The sequence below is a fragment of the Capricornis sumatraensis genome, chromosome 8 (genome assembly GCF_032405125.1).
Source record: "Capricornis sumatraensis isolate serow.1 chromosome 8, serow.2, whole genome shotgun sequence".
Lineage (NCBI taxonomy): Eukaryota > Metazoa > Chordata > Mammalia > Artiodactyla > Bovidae > Capricornis > Capricornis sumatraensis.
In genome coordinates this window covers 5,039,041-5,060,064 of record NC_091076.1, presented here as the reverse complement: position 1 = coordinate 5,060,064, position 21,024 = coordinate 5,039,041, and the positions used below count along the sequence as shown (strand labels likewise).

The window sequence follows — 21,024 nt, the reverse complement described above, 5'->3', positions numbered from 1 at the left end:
GATCAGCCCTGGGATTTCTTTGGAGGGAATGATGCTAAAGCTGAAACTCCAGTACTTTGGCCACCTCATGCGAAGAGTTGACTCATTGGAAAAGACTCTGATGCTGGGAGGGATTTGGGGCAGGAGGAGAAGGGGACGACAGAGGATGAGATGGCTGGATGGCATCACTGACTCGATGGATGTGAGTCTGAGTGAACTCCGGGAATTGGTGATGGACAGGGAGGCCTGGTGTGCTGCAATTCATAGGGTCGCAAAGAGTCGGACATGACTGAGCGACTGAACTGAACTGAAATAGGCATACACACATACATAGGCATCTGATTGAGGGAGGAGGTGCAGAAGCAGATCAGTGGAGAGAGGGTAGTCATCTGAAGAAACAGAGCTGAGATAGTTGGACATGATATGTGGGAAAATGACCTTGGTCTCTGTGTCCTTACTATGTATACATAGTAACCAAAAATAGATCTTACGTCTGAATCAAACACAAAATTAGAAAACTTTAATACTGGAAAATCTTTGTGACCTTGGGTGAGGCAAAGATCTCTGAGATAGAACACCAGAAGCACTATACATGAAAAAAACATGTGGTAAGTTAAACCTTATCAAAATTGAACACTAATATTCTTCAAAAGACAATGTTAACACAAGCACAAGGCATATACACTAAGAGGTAAAATTTGCGAATCGTGTATCTCATAAAGGACCTAGATGTAGAGTGTATGAAGAACTCTCAAAACCCTATAGTAATGAGAAAAGACAGACTAGTTTTTAAAATAGGCTGCTGCTGCTGCTGCTAAGTCACTTCAGTCGTGTCCGACTCTGTGCGACCCCGTAGATGGCAGCCCACCAGGCTCTCCCGTCCCTGGGATTCTCCAGGAAAGAAAGAACACAAGTGTGTTGCCATTTCCTTCTCCAATGCATGAAAGTGAAAAGCATGAAGTCGCTCAGTTGTGTCTGACTCTTCGCGACCCCATGGACTGCAGCGCACCAGGCTCCTCCATCCATGGGGTTTTCCAGGCAAGAGTACTGGAGCGGGTTGCCATTGCCTTCTCCGTAAAATAGGCTAAAGATGCTTGAGAACAGAGGTGAGCACGTGAGCAGCAGCTCAGCACCTTTGGTCATGAGGGACGTGCAGACTCTCACCACCAGGGGGCACCTCCACCCCAGGCAGCTGTAAGGTTTCTGAACAGTCTGCCAGCACAGCCCCAGTGGGAGCAGCTGGGGCCCGGGGTGGGGTGAGCCCTGTCAGTGACGGGCACGTGGGGCACAGGTGAAGCGCCGCACAGTGTTTTGGTGTGGGATGTCTTTTGAACTCTGGATTTAGCGGGAGGCCAATATGCAGTAGTAATATTTTGGACTTTTCCCCTTAGCTCGGGGAGTACAGACAGTGAGGAAAGTACAGACTCTGAGGAAGAAGATGGAGCAAAACAAGACTTGTTTGAGTCCAGCAGTGCCAGCACGGAGGACAAGATGGAGGTAGACCTGAGCGAACGTAAGTCGCCGCCTCTCTCCCAGCGCCATGTGCAGGTGGCCCCAGAGCCTGGGACAGCCTCTGAAGGGCAGTTGCGTGGGAGCGCACGCTGTCCTCTGAGTTCCGTTGGCGCTTCACGTCTCGGGGACCGGGCCTGAGGGGAGGAGCCAGTTACACCTTGGGTGAGAGGGAGTCTCTACAGTTTGGAAGCCCTCTGTGTGCATCTGGGAAGAGGACAGCAACACATCAGTGGGTCCATCCTCCAGCTGCAGAGGCTGGGAACCGGAGCAGAAGGGGAGAGACCGTAGCTTCTGGAAGGATGGGGAAAGGCTGTAGAATCAGGAGTGCTCCTAAGCCGCAGGAAATTCCTTACAGTTGGAGCAGTTTTAAACAGGGTCTTCACTGTTAATGAATCCTGTGATCCTAAAATTTTCCCAGCTAAATGCTTATTTATGTTTCACCACTTGCTAAGAAGACTAAAGTTGACTGGCCTTTTAAAAATACTGTTAATGCCTAAAAGTTCAGACAAATTTTCACATGAAGTAGCTGTGTAGGTTGATACCAGGGCTTTCCTCCAGGCCAGCAGTGCTTCCTGTTGCCTGGGAAGGTTTTTATGCCTCGGTTCTAGAGGATGAAACCCCACTCTGGGGGTCAGGTTGAACCTCATCGTGACCTCGGAGCGTGGCAGGCATCCAGCAGACCCCGCATGGTCCCCAGCCTCTCTCTCCTCCGCGGCTCGCCACCTTCAGGAGGGCATGACGCTGTTCACACCAGCCGGCCTGTGTCCGGCTCCTGCTGTGTGCCAGGAGCTGGGGCACAGGCACGGCCTCCAGGGCCTCGGGGTGTCTGAGCAGATGGAGAGTGTGGGGAGAGCAGGGGCCCCGCTCCCCCAGGCCTCTGCAGAGCCCTCCCAGAGGACGGGTTGTGTCGTGAGGACAAGTAGGGATGAGTCAGCTTGCAGGAAAACAGCTCCTAGGAAGGCACAGGGACCCGCCGCCGGTGAATGCAGCTCAGGAAGGGTGGGATGGTGGAGATGAGGCCAGAGGCCGGAAGGAGAATTATTTTGGAGGTTGTACTCCTTCTCCTGAGGATTTTACTAAGAATCCCGTCAATTGATCTGTTTTGACATGATTACTCTCGGTAGCAGTGTGAAAGCTGGATTAGAAAGTGTGCTCGAGGACAGGAAGACCAGCATCAAGACTCAGTGTGAGACTTGACAAACGACGGGGGCTCATCAGGAGCGGAGGGAGGCTGCCGGAGGCCCTGAGCTTTCGGCTTGCTTGTGCGTGCGTGCATGCGTGCGTGCGTGTGTGCGTGCGTGTTCACCTGTGTGGTTCAGTAGTATTGTGTATTCACACTGTTGTGCAGTGGAGCCTCTAGAACTTTCTCACCTTGCAAAGCTGAAGCTATACCCACAAACAGCACTCACCATTCCCCCTTCCCCAGCCCCTGGCCACCACCATTCTATCTTCTGTCTCTGAATCTGAGTCCTCCAGGGACCTCATCCTAAGTGGAATCATGGGGTATTTTGTCTTTTGTGACTGGTTTACTCCCTTAGCGTGGTGCCCTCCAGGTTCATCCATGTTGAAGTGTGTAGCAGGATTTTATTACTCTTTCTTAAGACTGAATGGCATTTTGGAGTCTGTGGATCTGTGAGATCGCTGGGTGGGTGATAAGTGACTTGGGGAGGGACCATACACTTGGTGTGACTCACTCCCACTGTCTTGGTGGAGCTCGGTGTGGGGACAGGGAGAGACGAAGGGCAGGGCTGTGATGTTCACCCACAGGGCATGGCCTCACAGGTCTCAGCCCTCCTGACCTTGCTGCTTGGGAAAGCTTTCTTTGTACTGCCAGGTCAGCTGGGGTTGAGATGGGACTGGGGCGGGGGAGTGCTCCCCTCCAGGGCTCTGAGCTGCCTCGGCCTCTGACTTGAGAGCTTCCACCATCCACCCAATCTCTGTGGCTTCTTCCAGAGTTTTTCTTGACTGTTGAGAACAGTTTCTCAATGGTTGACGTTAGAGTAATTCTGGGGAGCTAGTCTTTCCTGGGATGGTAATGGTAGGAAATGACTAACAGCAGTCATTTCTGTGTAGCCTGGTTTATTTGGATGGAGTGAGTCCAGAACTTTGCATATGGTGGGCAGGCAGAAATACCTGTCACCTTCCCGGAGGTGACAAATAGTAAAGAATCTGCCTGCAATTCAGGAGACCAGGGTTCGATTCCTGGGTCGGGAAGATCCCCTGGAGAAGGAAATGGCAACAAGCTCCAGTATTCTTGCCTGGAGAATCCCATGGACGGAGGAGCTTGGCAGGGTACAGTCTGTGGGGTCGCAAAGAGTCAGACATGACTGAGTGACTAACACTTCCACTTTCTTGACTTTCTGAGGTTGCAGGTGAGGTTTTCAGACATTAAGGTCCTATTCCTTCTCAGAGCCCATGGAGCCCTGCTGCATGGTACACAGATCAGAGGGCAGGAAGCTCAGAAACAGCCCTTCTTTAGTACCGCTAGATGAGGCCCTCATTTAACCCTCAGGATTAAGTAGATGGTTTTATCTGAAGTGAAAAAATGAGGAAACCTAGCCTAGCGGGAGCTGAGTGAGTTGCCTGGAGTCCTGGGAAGGTCTGTCTGTAGGGTGGAGCACTTCTGTTATGCATAGGTCCTTCTTGGTCGTTTGTCTTGAGGAGCATCCCCAAGTAGCTCACAGATGCCGTAGCCTAGCATTCCTTCCTTACAGCCTGGAGCCTCCAGTTGTGATAGAGAACATCCGTGATAAAGAGCGGTGGTCCCCACTGCCAGCTTGTCTGCAGCAAGCATTTGGGCATTCCGCACGGGGTACTGTGCAGGAGCAGCACGGTGTGTGATGAGAGCAAGCAGGCCTGATACCGGCTGAGGGGTACACAGCTTGGGTGGCGACATTTAAAGGGAGACAGAGGCCGGCAGGACCTAGACCGCAGCAAGAGAGGAGCAGCCAGACAGGGTGCGCGGTCCTGCCACCCCACTCTCGGAGCACTCTCCCGTGCCTGCAGGCCTAGCAAGCCAGTGGGAACAGAGCTCCTCTCTGCTCTCAGAACTTCACTCCTGACACCAAATGTGTGAGTCTCCCACACAGCTCAGCCGAGGCACTGACCGTCTGAGTCAGGCCCGCAGGTTAGGGCTCACTCGCCCCGCGAGTTGGCCGCCCGTCCCCACCCCCGGCCGGTACTTCTAACCAACTGGCTGTAAACTGGGAGTTCCCATGACCTCTTTGGGTTTGATTATTTGCTAGAACTGCTCACAGAATTCAGAAAAACCTTTTACCTACCATTACCAGTTGATATATTAAAGGCTACAAATGAACAGGACGGGTCCAGAGGGGTCCACGGGCAGGAACTTGGGTCCCCAGTGGAGTCTCATCTGCCACCTCTGTCCCCACCCCAGAAGCCCTGAAGCCCCACAGCTTGGGTGTTCATGGGGACCTTGCTAAGTGGGCGTGATTGGTGAAATCTTTGGTCATTAGTGATTAACTTGACCCCTAGCCCCTTACCCTTCTGGAAGGTTGAGGGAGGGGTGGTAGGGAAGGGCCCAAAGTCCCAACCCTCTAAGCACTTGGCTGCCGCACTCCCCGAGTCCCCTTCCTGAGGCTCTCCAGGAGCTCCCAGTCTCTTCTCATTAGATGCAGGAGCCTTCGTCACTTCAGAGATGGCAGTGGGGTGGGCAGAGACTAAGTCTCCATTCCCCCTTGCATCTCAGGAGGCGCGCTGCTGTGCGTGCTCAGGTGAAGGGCGGCTGTGAGAAGCACCATTGTGGACTTGGGGTGGGGCGGGACGCCTTGAGGCTGTTCCCACTTTACTGTGACTGAGAACGAACATGCGTTTAAAAAACTATTTATTTTATACTAATTTTGGATTTGCAGAAAAGGTGCAAAGAATGTCAGGAAGTGGCTGTATACCCTTCACCCATCTTCCTCCTAGTATTCACGTAACCTTGGAACATTTGTCAAAATCAAGAAATTAACATCAGCATATTGTTTTCTGTGTGACTTTGTATTCTTGTATGTTAATCGCTGTTGGAAAAAAAAAAATCATAGAAAGGGGAATTGCTAAGGGATCAAAGGAAACACACAGCTTTCCAACAGACAGAGGTTGTGGAGCGGCCTCTGCATGGCTGTGGCTGTCCGCTTCCACCAGTAGTGTGCCAGAATACCCTTTGCCCCACACCTGCAGTCTTTTTTCTTTACTTACCACTGCACATCTGTTTTTGAAAAATGCTTGTGTTACATTAAATTACTGAAGCATTCTCAAAGTGGAATTCCTCTCCTTTTTAGCACCCAACTGGTCAGCCAACTTTGATGTCCCCATGGAGACGACGCACGGTGCTCCCTTAGACTCCGTGGGATCTGACGTCTGGAGCACGGAGGAGCCTATGCCGACGAAGGAGACAGGCTGGGCTTCTTTCTCAGAGTTCACGTCTTCCCTGAGGTGAGCGCGTGCGCGGCTCTCCCAGCCTTCCCACCTGAGAACCGGGTGTGAAGAGTGTTCCCAGTTGAATACAGTGCCTTACACAAGATTGAAAAATCAATGGGGTGGTGGGGGGGATATAGACACAGCTCTGAGTTACGAGGAAACACCACCCCCTTCCTCCCTGCTCTCCAGGGTGAGCTGGGAGGCGGAGTGGATGGTAAAGTGGGCTGAGGAGATGGCCCAGGGAGTCAGGGAGCTCCTGAGGGCCGCCTCTGTGAGGAGCGTTACGGAGGCGAGGCATGTACCCTGAGTTTAGTAGATAATACTGAACGTATATTCCGCTTGGAGCCAGCCTAGTGTTGTAAATTAGGGGTGTGTTGATGTGACTGTCAGTCTTGTTAATTGCATTAGTCTCGGCAACAGCGGCTGATCATCTTGTGGTTTTCCTGCATAATACTGTCGGCTTTGAGTATTAACCGTGGGTTTCATATCTCCTTACACTTATCTTTGATTTGCTTACTGTTGTTTCATTTTGTCTCCTGAAAAAAATGGGGTGGAGATTTCCACCCCCCAACTTTAAAGACTTTCTTTCCCTATTCTAACAAGACACGTTTTTAAATGGTAACTATAATGGCAAAGATTAGAAAACAGCCTGATGGAAGCTAGCATTCACCATTGTAGACAGATCAAGAGAGGAGACTAAAACCCACGTTGCTTTACAGCACCTCTGATAATAGCAGTGAGCCGTTATTCAGAGGTGAAGTGAGATTTATGGGAAATGTCTCCAAAATATAACAAGATGCTGGTTCTCCTCCGCTACAGGGCAGCCAGGTTTCTCTCTTGCTCTCCTGGTTACTTGAGAATGCTGCTGAAGCAACTGCTTCCCTTTACAAGCCCTTGTGCACGGGCCACATTGTCTCATTAAACATCAGCAGGGCCAGGCCCTCTGGGCAGTCTGCCTGGAGGTGATAGGATTTTTGTGAAAGTGGAACTGTAGATACAGTTGATGGTGCACAGTGTATGGACTGCTGTCCCAACCTCGGGAGCCTGGTGGTTGTGCGAGCCTGAGGGGCTGGGGGCATCTTGAGACTCTCTGGAACCTCCGAGAAGTCCCCGTGTCGCTGCCTTGCTGACCCAACAGAAAATCTCCCACCCTGGCTCATCCGCCACTCCACTTTGCCGTCCACACTCACAGTTGTGTTTCTTGGAGTCTGTAACCAGCTGTGTCTCCACAGTGGATTTGAAACCAGTGTTCAAAGGTTTTCTGTGACTGATGATCCTGAGGGCCGTCTCCCACTGCTCACCTCTGAATTTTCTCTTTTCTAAAAGTACGAAAGATTCTTTACGGAGTAACTCCCCAGTGGAGATGGAAACCAGCACTGAGCCGATGGACCCTCTGACGCCCAGTGTGGCTGCACTGGCTGTGCAGCCGGAAGGTGGGTCCGGGGCCAGCGGCCTGCTCTCCTGGCGGGTGTTCACTCTGGAATGTGACGCTGAGTTCCCCAGATCTGGAAAGTTGTCTTTGTCCACAGTAGGTTTCTAAAAAAGTTCAAGGGCTCAAACGACCCAGGAAAATGAGATGTGGGTCTGATATCCTCAGGGCTTTGGGCAAAAAGCAATTGTGTGTTTATTCCAGAACCACAGCATGCTAATCCTAGAAAGAGTAAGGTATCTAAGTTGCCAGTCATTCAGTCCTGTCAAGACAGGAAAGGAAACAGGCTCAGAAAGGACGATGTCTTGGCCTGCAACACCCAGGGGGAATGAGACCAGCACTTGTCATGGGTGCTCCAGGCCTGGTTGCACTCGGTGCTTTTATTCTTTGGAGTGTGCTGTCTGGGTGCATTTCAGGCTGTGTAGTTATTTATTCATTTGCATCTTTATGAACAGGTGAAATGGTTGAGGTTGTCCAGTGGCTGTCTTATTCAGAATAGGCAGGTGTAGTTTGCATGGGCCCTGAACTGTTTCCAACCTGATGATTAGGACTGTGGGAAGTTGGTGAAGGGGCGAGAAGGAGGGACTGACACGGAAGAGACAAAAACTTAGTTCTCAGAAAATGAGGGTACATGTGTAGGGCACAAGAACCAAGGGGCAAGGGAAATGAATAAATCCAGAAATTAGTGTTTTGTTTGTCATTCTTCTGAAAAATGAAAGTGAAAGTGAAGTAGCTCAGTTGTGTCTGACCCTTTGCGACCCCATGGACTGTAGCCTACCAGGCTCCTCTGTCCATGGGATTTTCCAGGCAAGAATCCTAGAGTGGGTTGCCATTTCCTTCTCCAGGAAATCTTCCCCACCCAGGGATTGAAACCAGGTCTCCCGCCTTGTAGGCAGACGCTTTACTGTCTGAGCCACATTCTATATATATGACCTAGTTTATCACTGAGCAGTTCTATAAGGGGGTTCAAACACCTCCAGTTTTGTTCATAAGAAAACTCAGGCCCAGGTTGGGTGCTTTGACCTCGTCTCTGAGGCCAGGTATGAATTCAGATGCGCATCACCAGTTTACCACATGACTCCCTCTCATCGACAGAAAAATGACCCACAGAGGACCACAACAGGGTAGTTTAGCAAACAGGAAAAAGTAGGACCTGAGTGTGGACAAGCCAGAGGAGCAGGGTGAATGAGAAACAGTGCCGGCTGAATGGTGGGTTGTGGCTACAGAATGTTCGACCGCCTAGTCTGCCCTGTGCTGGGAGCTGGAGAAGTGAGGGGTGGGGCAGTCGTCTGAGGGACAATTGGGTGTGCAGGTAGCGGGGGAGACTGGCGGTCTAGCTGGTTCTGGGCTGTAGTCAGTGATCCCTTGCAGCTTTTGTCTTGTGGGCGTCGTTAAGAGGCAACAGCGGGCAGATCATCTCATGTCTCTTTGTCTCCGAGCAGCTGAGGTGACGCTGGGTGGGTGGGTCTGCACAGAGGGGGTGGCAGATCCTAGTCGGTGTTGGTGCACGTGACCATCAGCTGTGTGTTCTTTTCAGCGCCAGGCAGTGTGGCCATGGAAGCCAGCTCTGATGGCGAGGAGGATGCGGAAAGTACAGACAAGGTAACTGAGACAGTGATGAATGGCGGCATGAAGGAAACTCTCAGCCTCACTGTAGATGCCAAGACAGAAACTGCGGTCTTCAAAAGGTAACCAGGCTCGGCCATACTGGCAGCTTCAGGTTGTCGGGAGGGTGGTGGAGGAGAAGCCACAAATACTAGCATCTGTAATTGGTTCCTGTGTGGGTTCAGACATTAGCCTGACATCGTTCTGTTATTTCCATTAAATTTATTAAATCTTAACAAAGAGATGGAGTTTGGCTCTCTCGGTGTCTGTGCCCTTCCCCTTTTAATAGTATTTTGAAGACTAAAGGTTGAGAAGACTGATGGGATTCAAAATACATGCGTTTAAAGAACTGACATACCTCTAGAAACAGGAATTGCATTGGGTACAGGCAGCAAAGCTGGGACCATCTAAACCATAAGTTTGGGTCTTACACAGATCATTTCCTCCAGATACAATGCAACCAGCAGAATTCAGTAACAGAATGATAGCTTACAAAAACATATTTGGAAATTACCCTCACTTGTAAACTTATGTGTCGGAAAAAGGACTCATAATGCAAATTAAAAGCAAAGCTGAAAAACTAGTGAAAAAGATTCTACCAAACCCCACAGACTGCAGCTAAATCAGTGCTTAGAGCTCTGATCTCCACCTTACACAGACCCTTTCTTATCACAAGAATAATGCTTCCCAACTTGTGAAGCCGGCAGGAAACAAAGCCTGGAAGAAGAAATTACTGCAGGCTGATGGCACGTGGGGGCCTGTGTGTAGAATGCTTTAAAGTTACAAGGTAGCAAACCAAAGCTAGCAGTGTGTTTTTAACTCATGAGCAAGGATGTATCTCATGAATGCAAGGATACTACAGTATTTTAAAGATTACTGATGGTAATTCATAGATAAAAGGTTGGAAACCTTTTGGACTTTCAGTAGGTGAAAAAACATTTGATAAAAATTAAAGCTATTTGTGACTATTTAGCAAGCTAGGAATAAGAAGTAGCTACTGATAAAAGTGTCCACTGAAAATCTACAACAGACTCTATTCTTAACAATGAAACATTTTGAAGAAATATTCATTTTCAAAGACAAGACAGACAGTGAGCCCTGTAGTTACTGCTTCTCATCAGCACTGTGCTGCTGGTCTTAGCATATGCAGCATGAAATAAAAGGAAATAAAAGACATACAAATTCAAAAGAGGTAAAATGGTTTTTGTTTATTTGCAGGTTCAGCTCAGTCACTCAATCATGTTTGACTCTTTGCGACCCCATGGACAGCAGGTTAATTGTAGCTTATGACTTCCTGTATAAAAATTCCAGTGGAATCTGTATGTGTTGCTAGTAAAGTTTAGCGAGTTTATTGAATACACCCACAAGTCAACTGCGTCTCAGAAGCCAGCACAGGGGGCTTAGATGTGCCCCTTCCCCTTTAAATGAGAGGGTAACCCTGGTCTGTAACTGAGACCGAAAGACCTCAACGCACAGGGAGAGACGTCAGTGCCGTGTTTCCTTGTTGTTGAGCCACTGAATCATGTCAGACTCTTGTGACCCCAGGGACTGCAGTACACCAGCCTTCTCTGTTCGTCACTGTTTCCCAGAGTTTGCTCGAACTCCTGTGTATTAAGTTGGTGATGCTATCCAACCATCTCATCCTCTGTTGCCCCTTTCTCTTCCTGCCCTCAGTCTTTCCCAGCATCAGTGGCCAAAGTATTAGAGCTTCAGCATCAGTCCTTCCAATGAATATTCAGGGTTGGTTTCCTTTAGGATTGACCGGTTTGATCTCCCTGCAGTTTAAGGGCCTCTCAAGAGTCTTCTCCAGCACTACAATTCAAAGGCATCAATTCTTTGGTGCTCAGCCTTCATTATGGTCCAACTCTCTTATCTGTACATGACTACTGGAAAAACCATCGCTTTGACTATATGGACCATTGCCGGTAAAGTGATGTCTCTGCTTTTTAATACTCTGTCTAGGTTTGTCATAGCTTTCCTTCCAAGGAGCAAGCATCTTTTAGTTTCATGGCTACAGTTACCATCTGCAGTGATTTTGGAGCCCAGGAAAATAAAATCTGTCACTGTTTCCACTCTTTCCCCTTCTATTTACCATGAAGTGATGGGGCTGGATACCATGATCTTAGTTTTTTAATGTTGAGTTTTAAGCCAGCTTTTTCACTCTCCTGTTTCACTTTCATCAAGAGGCTCTTTAGTTCCTCTTCACTTTCTGCCATTAGGGTCGTATCATCTGCACATCTGAGGTGGTTTATATTTTTCCCAGCAGTCTTGCTTCCAGCTTGTGATTCATCCAGCCTGGCATTTCACTCGATGTACTCTGAATAGAAGTTAAACAAACAGGGTAACAGTGTATAGACTTGACATATTCCTTTCCCAGTTTGGAACCAGTCTTTTGTTCCATGTCCTGTTCTAACTGTTGCTTCTTGACCCACATACAGGATTCTCAGAAGACAGGTAAGGTGGTCTGGTATTCTCATCTCTTTTCCACAGAATTTTCCACAGTTTGTTGTGATCCATACAGTCAAAGGCTTTAGCATAGTCAGTGAATTTCCTTGCTTTCTCTGTGATCCAGAGAATGTTGACAATTTGATCTCTGCTTCCTCTGCCTTCTCTAAGTCCATCTTGTACATCTGAAAGTTCTCAGTTCATATACTGATTACCTTGCTAGCATGTGAAATGAGTGCAGTTGTACCGTAGTTTGAACATTCTTTGGCATTGCCCTTCTTTGGGATTGGAATGAAAATGAAAACTGACCTTTGCCAGTCCTATGGCCACTGGTGAGTTTTCCAAATTTGCTACACTTTCACAGCATCATCTTTTAGAATTTGAAAAAGCTTAGTTGGAATTCCATCACCTCTACCAGCTTTGTTCTTAGAAATGCTTCCTAAGGCCTCGTTGACTTCATACTCTAGGATGTCTGGCTCGAGGTGAGTGACCACACCATCGTGGTTATCCGGGTTGTTAAGACCTTTTATAGTTTGCTGATCACTATGTTTGCCAAAAGGGCTTCCCAGGTGGCACTAGTGGTGAAGAACCTGCCTGCCAGTGCAGGAGGCATAAGAGCTGTGGGTTCAATCCCTGGGTCAAGAAAGCCCCCTGGAGGAGGGCATGGCAACCCACTCCAGTTCTTGCCTTGAGAATCTCACGGACAGAGGAGCCTAGTGGGCCACAGTCTGTAGGGTCGCAGAGAGTCAAGACATGACTGAAGTGACTTCACACAGCACGTTTGCTAACTTTGGCGTTGCTTCTCGATGGATTTCTCCTCAAAATCCCAATGGGAATTTTTTATGAAAGGGAGAAACTGATTGTAATTTTCAGAGAAGACTGAGGAGAGCCGTGAAGAGCAGGATCACTGTAAAGAGGAGGGTGAGGGGCCTCACCGTGGTAGCTTTCAGGGCTCACTGTTACTAAGACGATGCCGAGGCTGTGGTGCAGAGCTCTGCGAGCAGGCCCGTACACTGACGTGGTCAGGCGACAGTGGAGAGGCTGGCAGACTGTGAACATCCATGTGAGAACAGGCTGAGCCTCTGCTCTCAGTACAGGTGGGGAAGACAAAACGTCTAGTCTTCTAAAAGACACGATGAAGTGAAAAGACAGGTCATAACTAGCGAAGAAACACAGGATATAGGGGAACCTGATACCAAAGGAGGAGACAACAAATGACTTCTGTAATTTGAGAGGATACAAACAAGGCCTTATTTGCGGAGGGAAAAGGTAGACTGGCCGCTGGGCCAGGCTCGTGTCGGTGACGGCGAGAGTTCAGGGCGTCCACCTCGTGCCACACGCTGACCTGTCAGTTCCTCAGTTGTCACAGAAGATAGAAGTGCCAGAACTGCCTGGACCTGTTTATGAAGTAGTGAAAGCCTAATTCCAGAACCAGATGAAGATAATTACAGAAAATGATCAGCTTATGTCACTCACAGGCAACTAAATGCAGAAAACCTATGTGAAATATTTGCTAACTGAACCTAATAGTATACAAAAAAATTTCATAAGGATCAGTTTATCGCTGAACTGTAAAGATCACTGAACTGTTCAGCATCATTAAAGTATACCAGAAGCACTTCATAATGATTAGTTAGTTTATCCCTGAATTGTAAAGATGGTTCAACATTAGAAAATCTGTCTGTGTAATTCAGTGCATATTAATAGAATGAAGAAGGCATTTGACATTTTTGATGAAGCGTTTGGGGCAGGGGGCAGAAAGTTGTATATGATTAAAACCGAAAGCACCATGGTTATCATCCCACTTTCCAGATGGGAAGATGCGGTACTGGAATTAAGTGCTGTGGCCAGAGTCTCATGGTAGTCAGAAGGAAACACTGTTCTCACCTGAGGGCAGAAAGGGGCTGCTTTTTCGAAACAAAACAGACTGCCTTTAAAAGCATAAACCTCATGCAGAGAATAGGATAGGGTTGCATCAAAGTGAAGAATTTCTGGTTGATAAGTTACTGTAGACAAAATTAAGAGGCAGATGGCAAATTAAGGGGGAAAAGCTTAATAGTTCTAAATCATCCAGAAATTAGCATTTAATATTCAAACCAGTAAGGAAAAGAATGAAAACCCAGATCCGAAAATGGGCAAAAAATAGCAACAGGCAGTTTATAGACAAGGACACCCGAAGGGGCAAAAAGAAGAAAAACTCAGAAGAGATTCTGAGAACTCAGACACATCTTATTAGACCAGCAGGAGGGGGAACGATAGGGATCATGAGTACTGGTGGGTGTGGAGCTGCAGAGCCCCAAGGCCCTGCTCATGGTGGATGGTGACCGGGGCAGTCATTCTCGGGGCCAGTGGGAGCTCTCTTGTAGTTGGAAAGATGACAGTGTTTTCCAGTCCTGGTGTGAAGCCTGAGAGGTGCCCGAGTGGGCCCCCTGGGGCGGAGGCAGGCGGTGGCGGCCGTTGCAGCTTTGTGTCCAGGCTCTGGTCTCTGCGAGGTGTGCTGTGGGATGGGAGGTGGGCTCCTTGGGGTGCTGTGTTCCAGTCAGCGGGGCAAACGGAGCTCCCAGCTATGCTGGGGCCATCCCGAGTGCAGGGAGGGTGTGATTCATGGCCAGCCGTGGGTCTCAGAATCCACATGGGTAAAATGACTGTACGTTTTACAACAATGAAGGCAACAGGCATGGAACGCATCAGCATAGCTGTGTTGAGCAGGGAATGGAGAGTGGGGATGGATTAGGAGGAGGAATGGGCTAGACTTCGGGTCCCTTCCCATAAATGTATTGTCCCAAGCCATCTGAAAGCCACTCAGAAGTCATCCTAAAATGAGGTTTCTCACAAGCGGATCGAAGATAGGACCCAGCACTAAGGATGGTGGGACCTGTAGCTGCCCTCAAGCTCCGTTTAGTGCTGTCTCGAATTGTGTCACCAAAAAAACGGGAAGTCCAGACAGAATAGGCAAAAGTCTCAGGCTTCTAGGCCACAGACAGTAGAGGCGCCAGGGGCATCGAAGGGGAAACCATCCTTTGGTGTTCCATTTCCCCAAGCCTTCTGACCCCTTAAGGCTCACCTTGCCCCGGTCCTGGCCGCTGTTCCCGCTCTCTCCCGCCATGGTTTGTCCTTCTCAGGCCTTGTCAGAGACAGCTCGAGAAGCTGGTCCTGGCTCAGCTGCATGGCCTTCTGCTTCCGGGACCTCAGCCAGCAAGCCGATGGGGGGCTTGGCCCTGGGCGCCAAACCTTTAACTGAAGACTCGTTCCTTCAAACAGGTTCATTTGACAGCTTCTCCGAGCCTGCAGTTTTGCTTGTGTGCGGTCGTGGACATAGTATCCCCCAATGCCTCATTTTAGGGTGTTCTGAAAGTCTTGTCCATTTCTTTTTCCGTTTTGCACCCTTGGCCTCAGAGTGTTGCGATCCTACCGGTATGTACAGTGCCGCGAGGCCGTGCTTCACCAGACACCAGCTGCATCACATCGCCCCTCTCTCAGCTCCCGCGTGTGTGGCCCTCCCCCTCCGTGGTCTCCCCGGCGTGCCCGTGGCCCCTGCCCCCTCCCCGAGCATGCTCAGCCCCGGGGCTTGGCTCCATGACCACCGTGACTTCAGAGCCATCGCATGCGCCCGCATCCTCCGCCTGCCGGTGCCACCGTGGCCTCTCACGCTGCCTGTCGTCCTCTTTATGCAGTGAGGAAGGAAAACTGTCTACCTCTCATGATGCTGCTTGTAAGGACGTGGAGGAGAGCCCTGAGACGGCGGAGGGCAAGTCTGTGGCCCCCCGGCCCCCCAGCAGCAGCCCAGAGCAGAGGTGAGTGCCTGCTTCCCGCCGGCCGGCTTCAGCCCTGCCCCGCTTGGTCTCCTGGGAGCCGGGAGGGGCGCGGGCCTGGGGGTGAGGGCCGTTGCAGCTGTCCTCAGCTGGTCAGTGACTGCTTAGCTTGGTGCTGCTCCCCAGTTCTGCATGGCAGCCAGGTGACTGAGCTGAGAACTTAGGTGTTGCAGCGCGCCTCCTAGCCCAGAAACTGTCTGCTTCTTGGAGGTAGTGTCACTGGTTCTGTGAGAAGTTGTTGGGGGTGGAAGGGTCTCTCGTGCTGGCACACCCCCTCCTGTTTTTCTTGAAGGGGCACCGAGTTGGGGCTGGTACTGAGCCCCTCCAGGATTGGGTTCCCTCTGTCCTGCAGTCACCCAGCTACCAAGGCAAGCGGCTCCTGTGCCCACTGGTGCAGGTGTGTCCATGTGACACTCAGGTGGCTTCCCAGAGTGCAGCTCGCCGTGTAAGCTCAGTGTTCTGAACTCTCAATGTGAGTCACTCTTTGGTTTTATTTTTGCAAAATACGTGTCTTGTCCAGATGAAGTGTGCAGCTCCTGCCTGCAGAGTCGAGGGATTCTCAGCATAACGTTCCCTCTCCAGTGGCCTTGAGCTTAGCCTGAGCCAGTGGTCTGGAGGCACAGGCCAAGCCCCAGCCTCCGCCCATTCCCGAGGGCCACCATAGGCCCCACAAGCCAGGACAGCCTCCTGCTGCCATCAGAGCTTGCCTTGGACCACACGGACCTCTGCTCAGCCCTGCACAGAGGGAACTTTGATTGAATATATCCAATATATATTGAATATATCCTATGTATATATATAGAATCAAAAATATATCCTTTTTTGATTGTATATTCCTTCCATAAGGAATAGAGGAACCTTAGGAAGCCTTTTTCAGGGACGTGCTTTCTGCTCACCTGACCCCCCAAAATCCAGGCATTTTAGGGGCAGTATAACCAGTGGTCACCAACAGGGGGCACTCTCGGTTCACAAGTCTATAAACCGCGTGTTCCTTGTGTAGCAAACCCAGCTTTTCTTTCTCATGTGGAAATTACTGCCAGAATGAGGGCTTTGCTTTTGTAATTAATTACTTTGTATAAACTGCATCGGTTATAAGAACTACTTGTACCTGTTGGCTCTAGTGGAGGATTTGGGAGGAAGAGTCGAGGGGCCCTCTAGCTTCGGGGGGTCCAGCCCAAGCTGTGCTGCTCAGGGTCTAGGTGAGTCATTTTTTTGCCTGGAGTTTTTTTCCTTTGTTTTTCCAGAGGTCCTCCGTAGATCTGACTTCTAATCAGTTACCATCATCTCCGCACTGTCTGCCCGTAAATTTCCTTTGTTTTGTGTGCTGCCTACAAGCCAGCTAACCCGCCTGCTCTGGAGTCGCGGCTCCTGGGTCTGCTTTCTCTGATGCGAGTGAGGCAGGCCTGGGGGAGCAGCTGCTGGGCTCTGGAGTGCAGGGTATCTGCCCCAGAAACCTGCGTGTTCTTCTCCGAGCCTGGAGACATCTCCCAACCTGCAGGCCTCAGGGGGCGGAGGAGCAGGTGGGGAGAGCCAGCAGGAGGGGAAGGAGGGGGGGCGTCACACATTGGGAAGCGGTTAGTCCTGGTGATAGACCCACAGATAACACAGGGGCGTGAAGACTGCCTGCCGCCGGGTGAAGGACTGGAAGGGGCACTCTGGGAAGCGGACTCCTGACCACAGGGACAGAGGCAGTCTTGCTGACGCAGCACGCCACATTCCGAGAGCAGCGTATGTAAAGCGGCGCTGAGGATGGAGACAGCTGTTTGGGACTTCGTGTGCAGTCTTGCCCTTGGGGGTCCATCTACCAAATACGAGGCTTTAGGTGTGCTGTTGACTTAAAGATGTCTGTTGCCACAAAATGTTATCTTTCAGTGTTGATCGAGTCTCTGTGGTATCGTGCCATTGGTGTGTAGATAGGCATTTTCATACGTTGTAGTCCTACTAATCTCTATGGGGACTTACTATCTCCCTTTTACAGGGGGATAAAATAAGCTGAGAGGTTGAAAACTTCACTGAAGATCACACAGCTCACGGGTGGTAAAGACAGGGCCCATGTCTCTGTGGTGTAATGAGACAGCGTTCAGTGTGGGTCACGTCTGCCATGTGTGTGGAGCTGACTTCACGGGTCTCTGTTGGGACTAACGGGCTGAACCGGTGGACGCTGGGTCAGGAGGCCTTGTGCTGCCCGCTGTCAGCAGTGTCTCCTTTCCGGGGTCTACTCTGTAAGGTTTTGGGAGCACCGTGAAGAATCTCTTACATGCTCCAGTTGTGGTTTTGGCAGGAAAGCCCTGAGTACCCTGTCATCTCACACACACACACACACACACACACACACACCCCCCAGCATTACCCTGACCTTTGCCTCATGGGAGTACGTGTTACAGGGCACACAGACACACACACAGACACAGACACACAGACACACACAGACACACACACCCCCCACCCCCCCGCATTATCCTGACCTTTGCTTCATGGGAGTACGTGTTACAGGGCACACCTTTGTTCTCAGAGTTGGTCCTTTTAAGACAGACTTCTCTTGTTCCCCTTCACCCCCGCCCCACCTCTTCTCTGAGTAGTACAATCCTACTTTTCCAAGTGAAATTTCATGTGGATGGCAGTGTATGGAACATGAAAAGCTGTGCTGAAGGAGGGGTGATCAGATAGCTTCCGAAGGCTCCGGGAACAGCGGCTGCAGACCGCTGGCCTTCTGCCTCCGTGCTTCCGGCGGCGAGGTGGGGAGGGTCTCCCAGCACCTGCTGCCCTGCAGCCCTTGTCTACCCCAGCCGAAGCTTAGAGCTGTCGGTTCGTTTCTGGAGCTTTAGAAACGTTCACTGAAGAAGCATTTCGTGGAGTGACTCCTGAGTGCAGGCTTTGTTCTAGGCCCGCCTGAACAGTATTCTGATGGACGTCGTCCACCCACTCCGGGGTGCGGCACGGCGTTGGTCTCTCTGGGAGTCCTGAGGCCGTCTCTCGCCCCCCTGCAGGACCGAGCAGCCGAGCGTGCCGGGCGACGCGGCGGTCAATGGCCCCGTATGATGAGGAGCCCCCCGTGCTGCTGACCGAGGGCTGCGGGCGCCTCGTGGGCGGGGCTCTGGGCTGCGTGGGGAGCCCGCCAAGCCACCGCTGCTGCACTCACTCTGCAAGGGATCAGGACCAGCAAGCTTTCTATTCTAGTCTAAGACGCTGTACAGAAAAACCCAGACGTGTACAAATGTTGCACATTGACAAATACCAAGAATTTTTGCGTATGTTTATATTGTATTGTTCTAAATAATGGGTAGCCTGTGAAATAAGATCTTGCCACCCATGTAATAATAGTAGTAATACTATAGTTAAAATGGCTGTAAGAATAGTTTTATAAAAGTGAATACACAGATCTATTGTATTTGAAACATAACTATTTGACAATTATTAGTGTGACCAAAGTATTAGGCAGTTTTCATACATTTTTCACCTTGTACAAAATTCTGAATTCATTTTCTTCCAGGTTGACAAGGAGTTGTAGGATTGAAACACCCTCCAAGTGTTATTTTGGTTGTTCTAACTTACAAAAGTGATTTTGAATAAGAAATATTTGGTGTTCTTTTTATAACCAGTTTTTAATTGGTAACTGTTTTCTGTATTGTTTAAAAACGGATCAAAAAATGTAAGTCTATTGGTAGAGATTAAGTATTTATTGCTACAACTTAGTTGATAAATTGTGTTATTGTAAAGCCATATGTTCTGTTAAAGTCTTGTTTGCTTGAACTGTTTATCCCTACAGGTGAAACACTAGACTGTTTGGAGTGTACATGGCTTGTGGTTTGGGTTTTTTTTGTTTTATGTTTTGTTTTGGTTGTTCATCTGCCTTTTAACCCATTCACCAAAATTTACCTTGTTAATAACAAGCATCACCAATGAACATTTCAGAGCAATCTGCATATGTGACATACCTGAATCATATTAGGCAAGTCAGTGGAAAAATGCTCGTGCTGCTAATGGAATTAGAGTGCGTTCATTTTACAGGCTAGTCTTTTTAAACTAGAAATCAGAGTCCAGCACCTCAGCATGCCCATTGTTTTACTGTACCTTGTGAGATTTTCACTCGTAAATTCTAAACCAGTGTATTTTTTTTTAGAACTGGTTTGTGTACATATATAGTGATAATGGATACTAATTCAATGTAATTTATAATTTCTATGTCAATATAAAAATACATCACAGCCTTCTCAAACAGCTGAAGCAATATATTGTATATTGCCATGTCGTCTGGTGAAAGGGTTAAATTGCTTCACCTCTTGCACTTTTAGATGCAAATCAGTTTTTCATTTCTGTAATAGAAAATTATTCACGTATTTTTACATCATTTGTTTTTCCTGACCAGTATTTAAAACCAAAAGGATATTCTGAAAAATGGCCAACGATTTTTTTAGAAATAGCATCCCAAGCAGCGTGCCTAAACATTACATTGCATATGGAAATAAAAAAAATCAAATGTCTGATGCCTTATTTCTGGTTTACTTTCCCACTGTAAATGGTGTGGAGGCCCTTGGTGAGGTTTCCAGAGGCAGACTAGCCCCCAAGGACAGTGGGGCCAGCCGCGTGCCCTGGGACAGTCAGTGGGGCTGCTGCGCTGGCCTCTGCACCAACTCAGGGACCCTTTCTGTCGGGAGCTCCTATCAGAAGACACTGTCCTCGAGCACGCTCCCCTGGACCCTCAACGCCGCCAGAGGACAGGCCTCCCCTCACTGGTCTCAAGGGTGCTGACCGACGTGGCCCGACCTCGGGGACTGCCGGCGGACGGCGTGCCCTGGTCTGGCCTGGTGGAGAGCTCTGTGGGCGCCGCCTGGCTCCAGGGCTGCACGCACAGTCCCGCACCCTCTGCATCTCCTCAGCCTCTGCACCTTCCCAAGGTAAACCTGGCATCTTGTTCATCCCGCCCGCTGCTGATGGAAGGGCCCTTGGGGCTTCTCCTTGGGGTGGGTTGTGTCCTGCTCATCTCGCCTGGCAGGGAGGGGACACGGGTGGGCAGTGCAGAGTCTGTTGGGGGTGGGAGTCTGCCAGCCCCAGGGATTGGAGCAAGTACACGCTCATTGAGTTTCTACTTTAATTTTTGTGGATTGGCCCTACTAAATGCAAGACTACAGATGTCTATAATACCAGACCTGTATTAAAAAAAAAACGACAAAATAAAGCCTGGTTCTTTGTTTCCAGAAGTCTCTGTACCTTGCTTGGGCTCTAGTAACCAGACAGGGTTTGAGGCTGTGAGAGAACCACTGCTGGAGTCTGAGGGGTCAGGCTCCCTGGCACGGGATCCTGGGCTGGCGAGAAGGAGCCACGCTGGCTGACGAGCTACATGTGTCCCGCCCCTGCGGCGAGAACAGTTGGTGCCGACGGTGGGAGCACCGTGCGAGCCCGAGTCTTCCCTGCTGTGTGTGTGTCCTCCGTGTTTAGCGTCTCTCCAGCCTGGGGCTCTGGTATCTAGACCTGCCAGTAACTTGGAGGTGAAACTTCTCAGTTGTTCCACAATGCCACCGCCACGGCACAGCTGCTTGCTTTCCCTATTTCCTCACGTGTTTGCATGAGAAAGTGTCCACCTGCTTGGTACCCGTCCCCCAGAGCCAGCTGGTCACCAGGCCCCCGTGTTAGTCTGGATGCAGCGGGACCGGCCAGGGCACCGAGGGCACCGGGGCCAGCTGGCGTTGACATAGTCACAAGCTGCTCCACCCACACAGGACGGAGAGCTTTTCTGTCTCGGCTGCTTTTTCTGTCACATGGGAAAACCACAGCAACGAGTTCATGGATATAAAACAGGAAATGTTAGTATGAACTCCCTAC

At 49.8% G+C, this 21,024-nt stretch overlaps 1 protein-coding gene across 6 annotated transcripts in view; it reads left to right on the top strand.

Moving 5' to 3' along the window:
• The window catches only part of PPP6R3 (protein phosphatase 6 regulatory subunit 3), a 123,060-nt gene extending 102,883 nt beyond the window's left edge, over nucleotides 1-20,177 (top strand). For 4 of the 6 annotated variants that reach the window (XM_068975905.1, XM_068975903.1, XM_068975901.1 and 1 more), the window contains 6 exons: nucleotides 1,371-1,492; nucleotides 5,775-5,928; nucleotides 7,240-7,346; nucleotides 8,880-9,030; nucleotides 15,067-15,186; nucleotides 18,192-20,177. In XM_068975905.1, coding sequence (XP_068832006.1) covers nucleotides 1,371-1,492; nucleotides 5,775-5,928; nucleotides 7,240-7,346; nucleotides 8,880-9,030; nucleotides 15,067-15,186; nucleotides 18,192-18,243 — 706 coding nt within the window. In that variant the 3' untranslated portion in view covers nucleotides 18,244-20,177. Of the gene's footprint in view, nucleotides 1-1,370; nucleotides 1,493-5,774; nucleotides 5,929-7,239; nucleotides 7,347-8,879; nucleotides 9,031-14,788; nucleotides 14,807-15,066; nucleotides 15,187-18,191 lie in introns of those variants that run through there. The other 2 variants (XM_068975904.1, XM_068975906.1) reach the window with 2 other exon arrangements.
• Nucleotides 20,178-21,024: the final 847 nt, after the last annotated feature.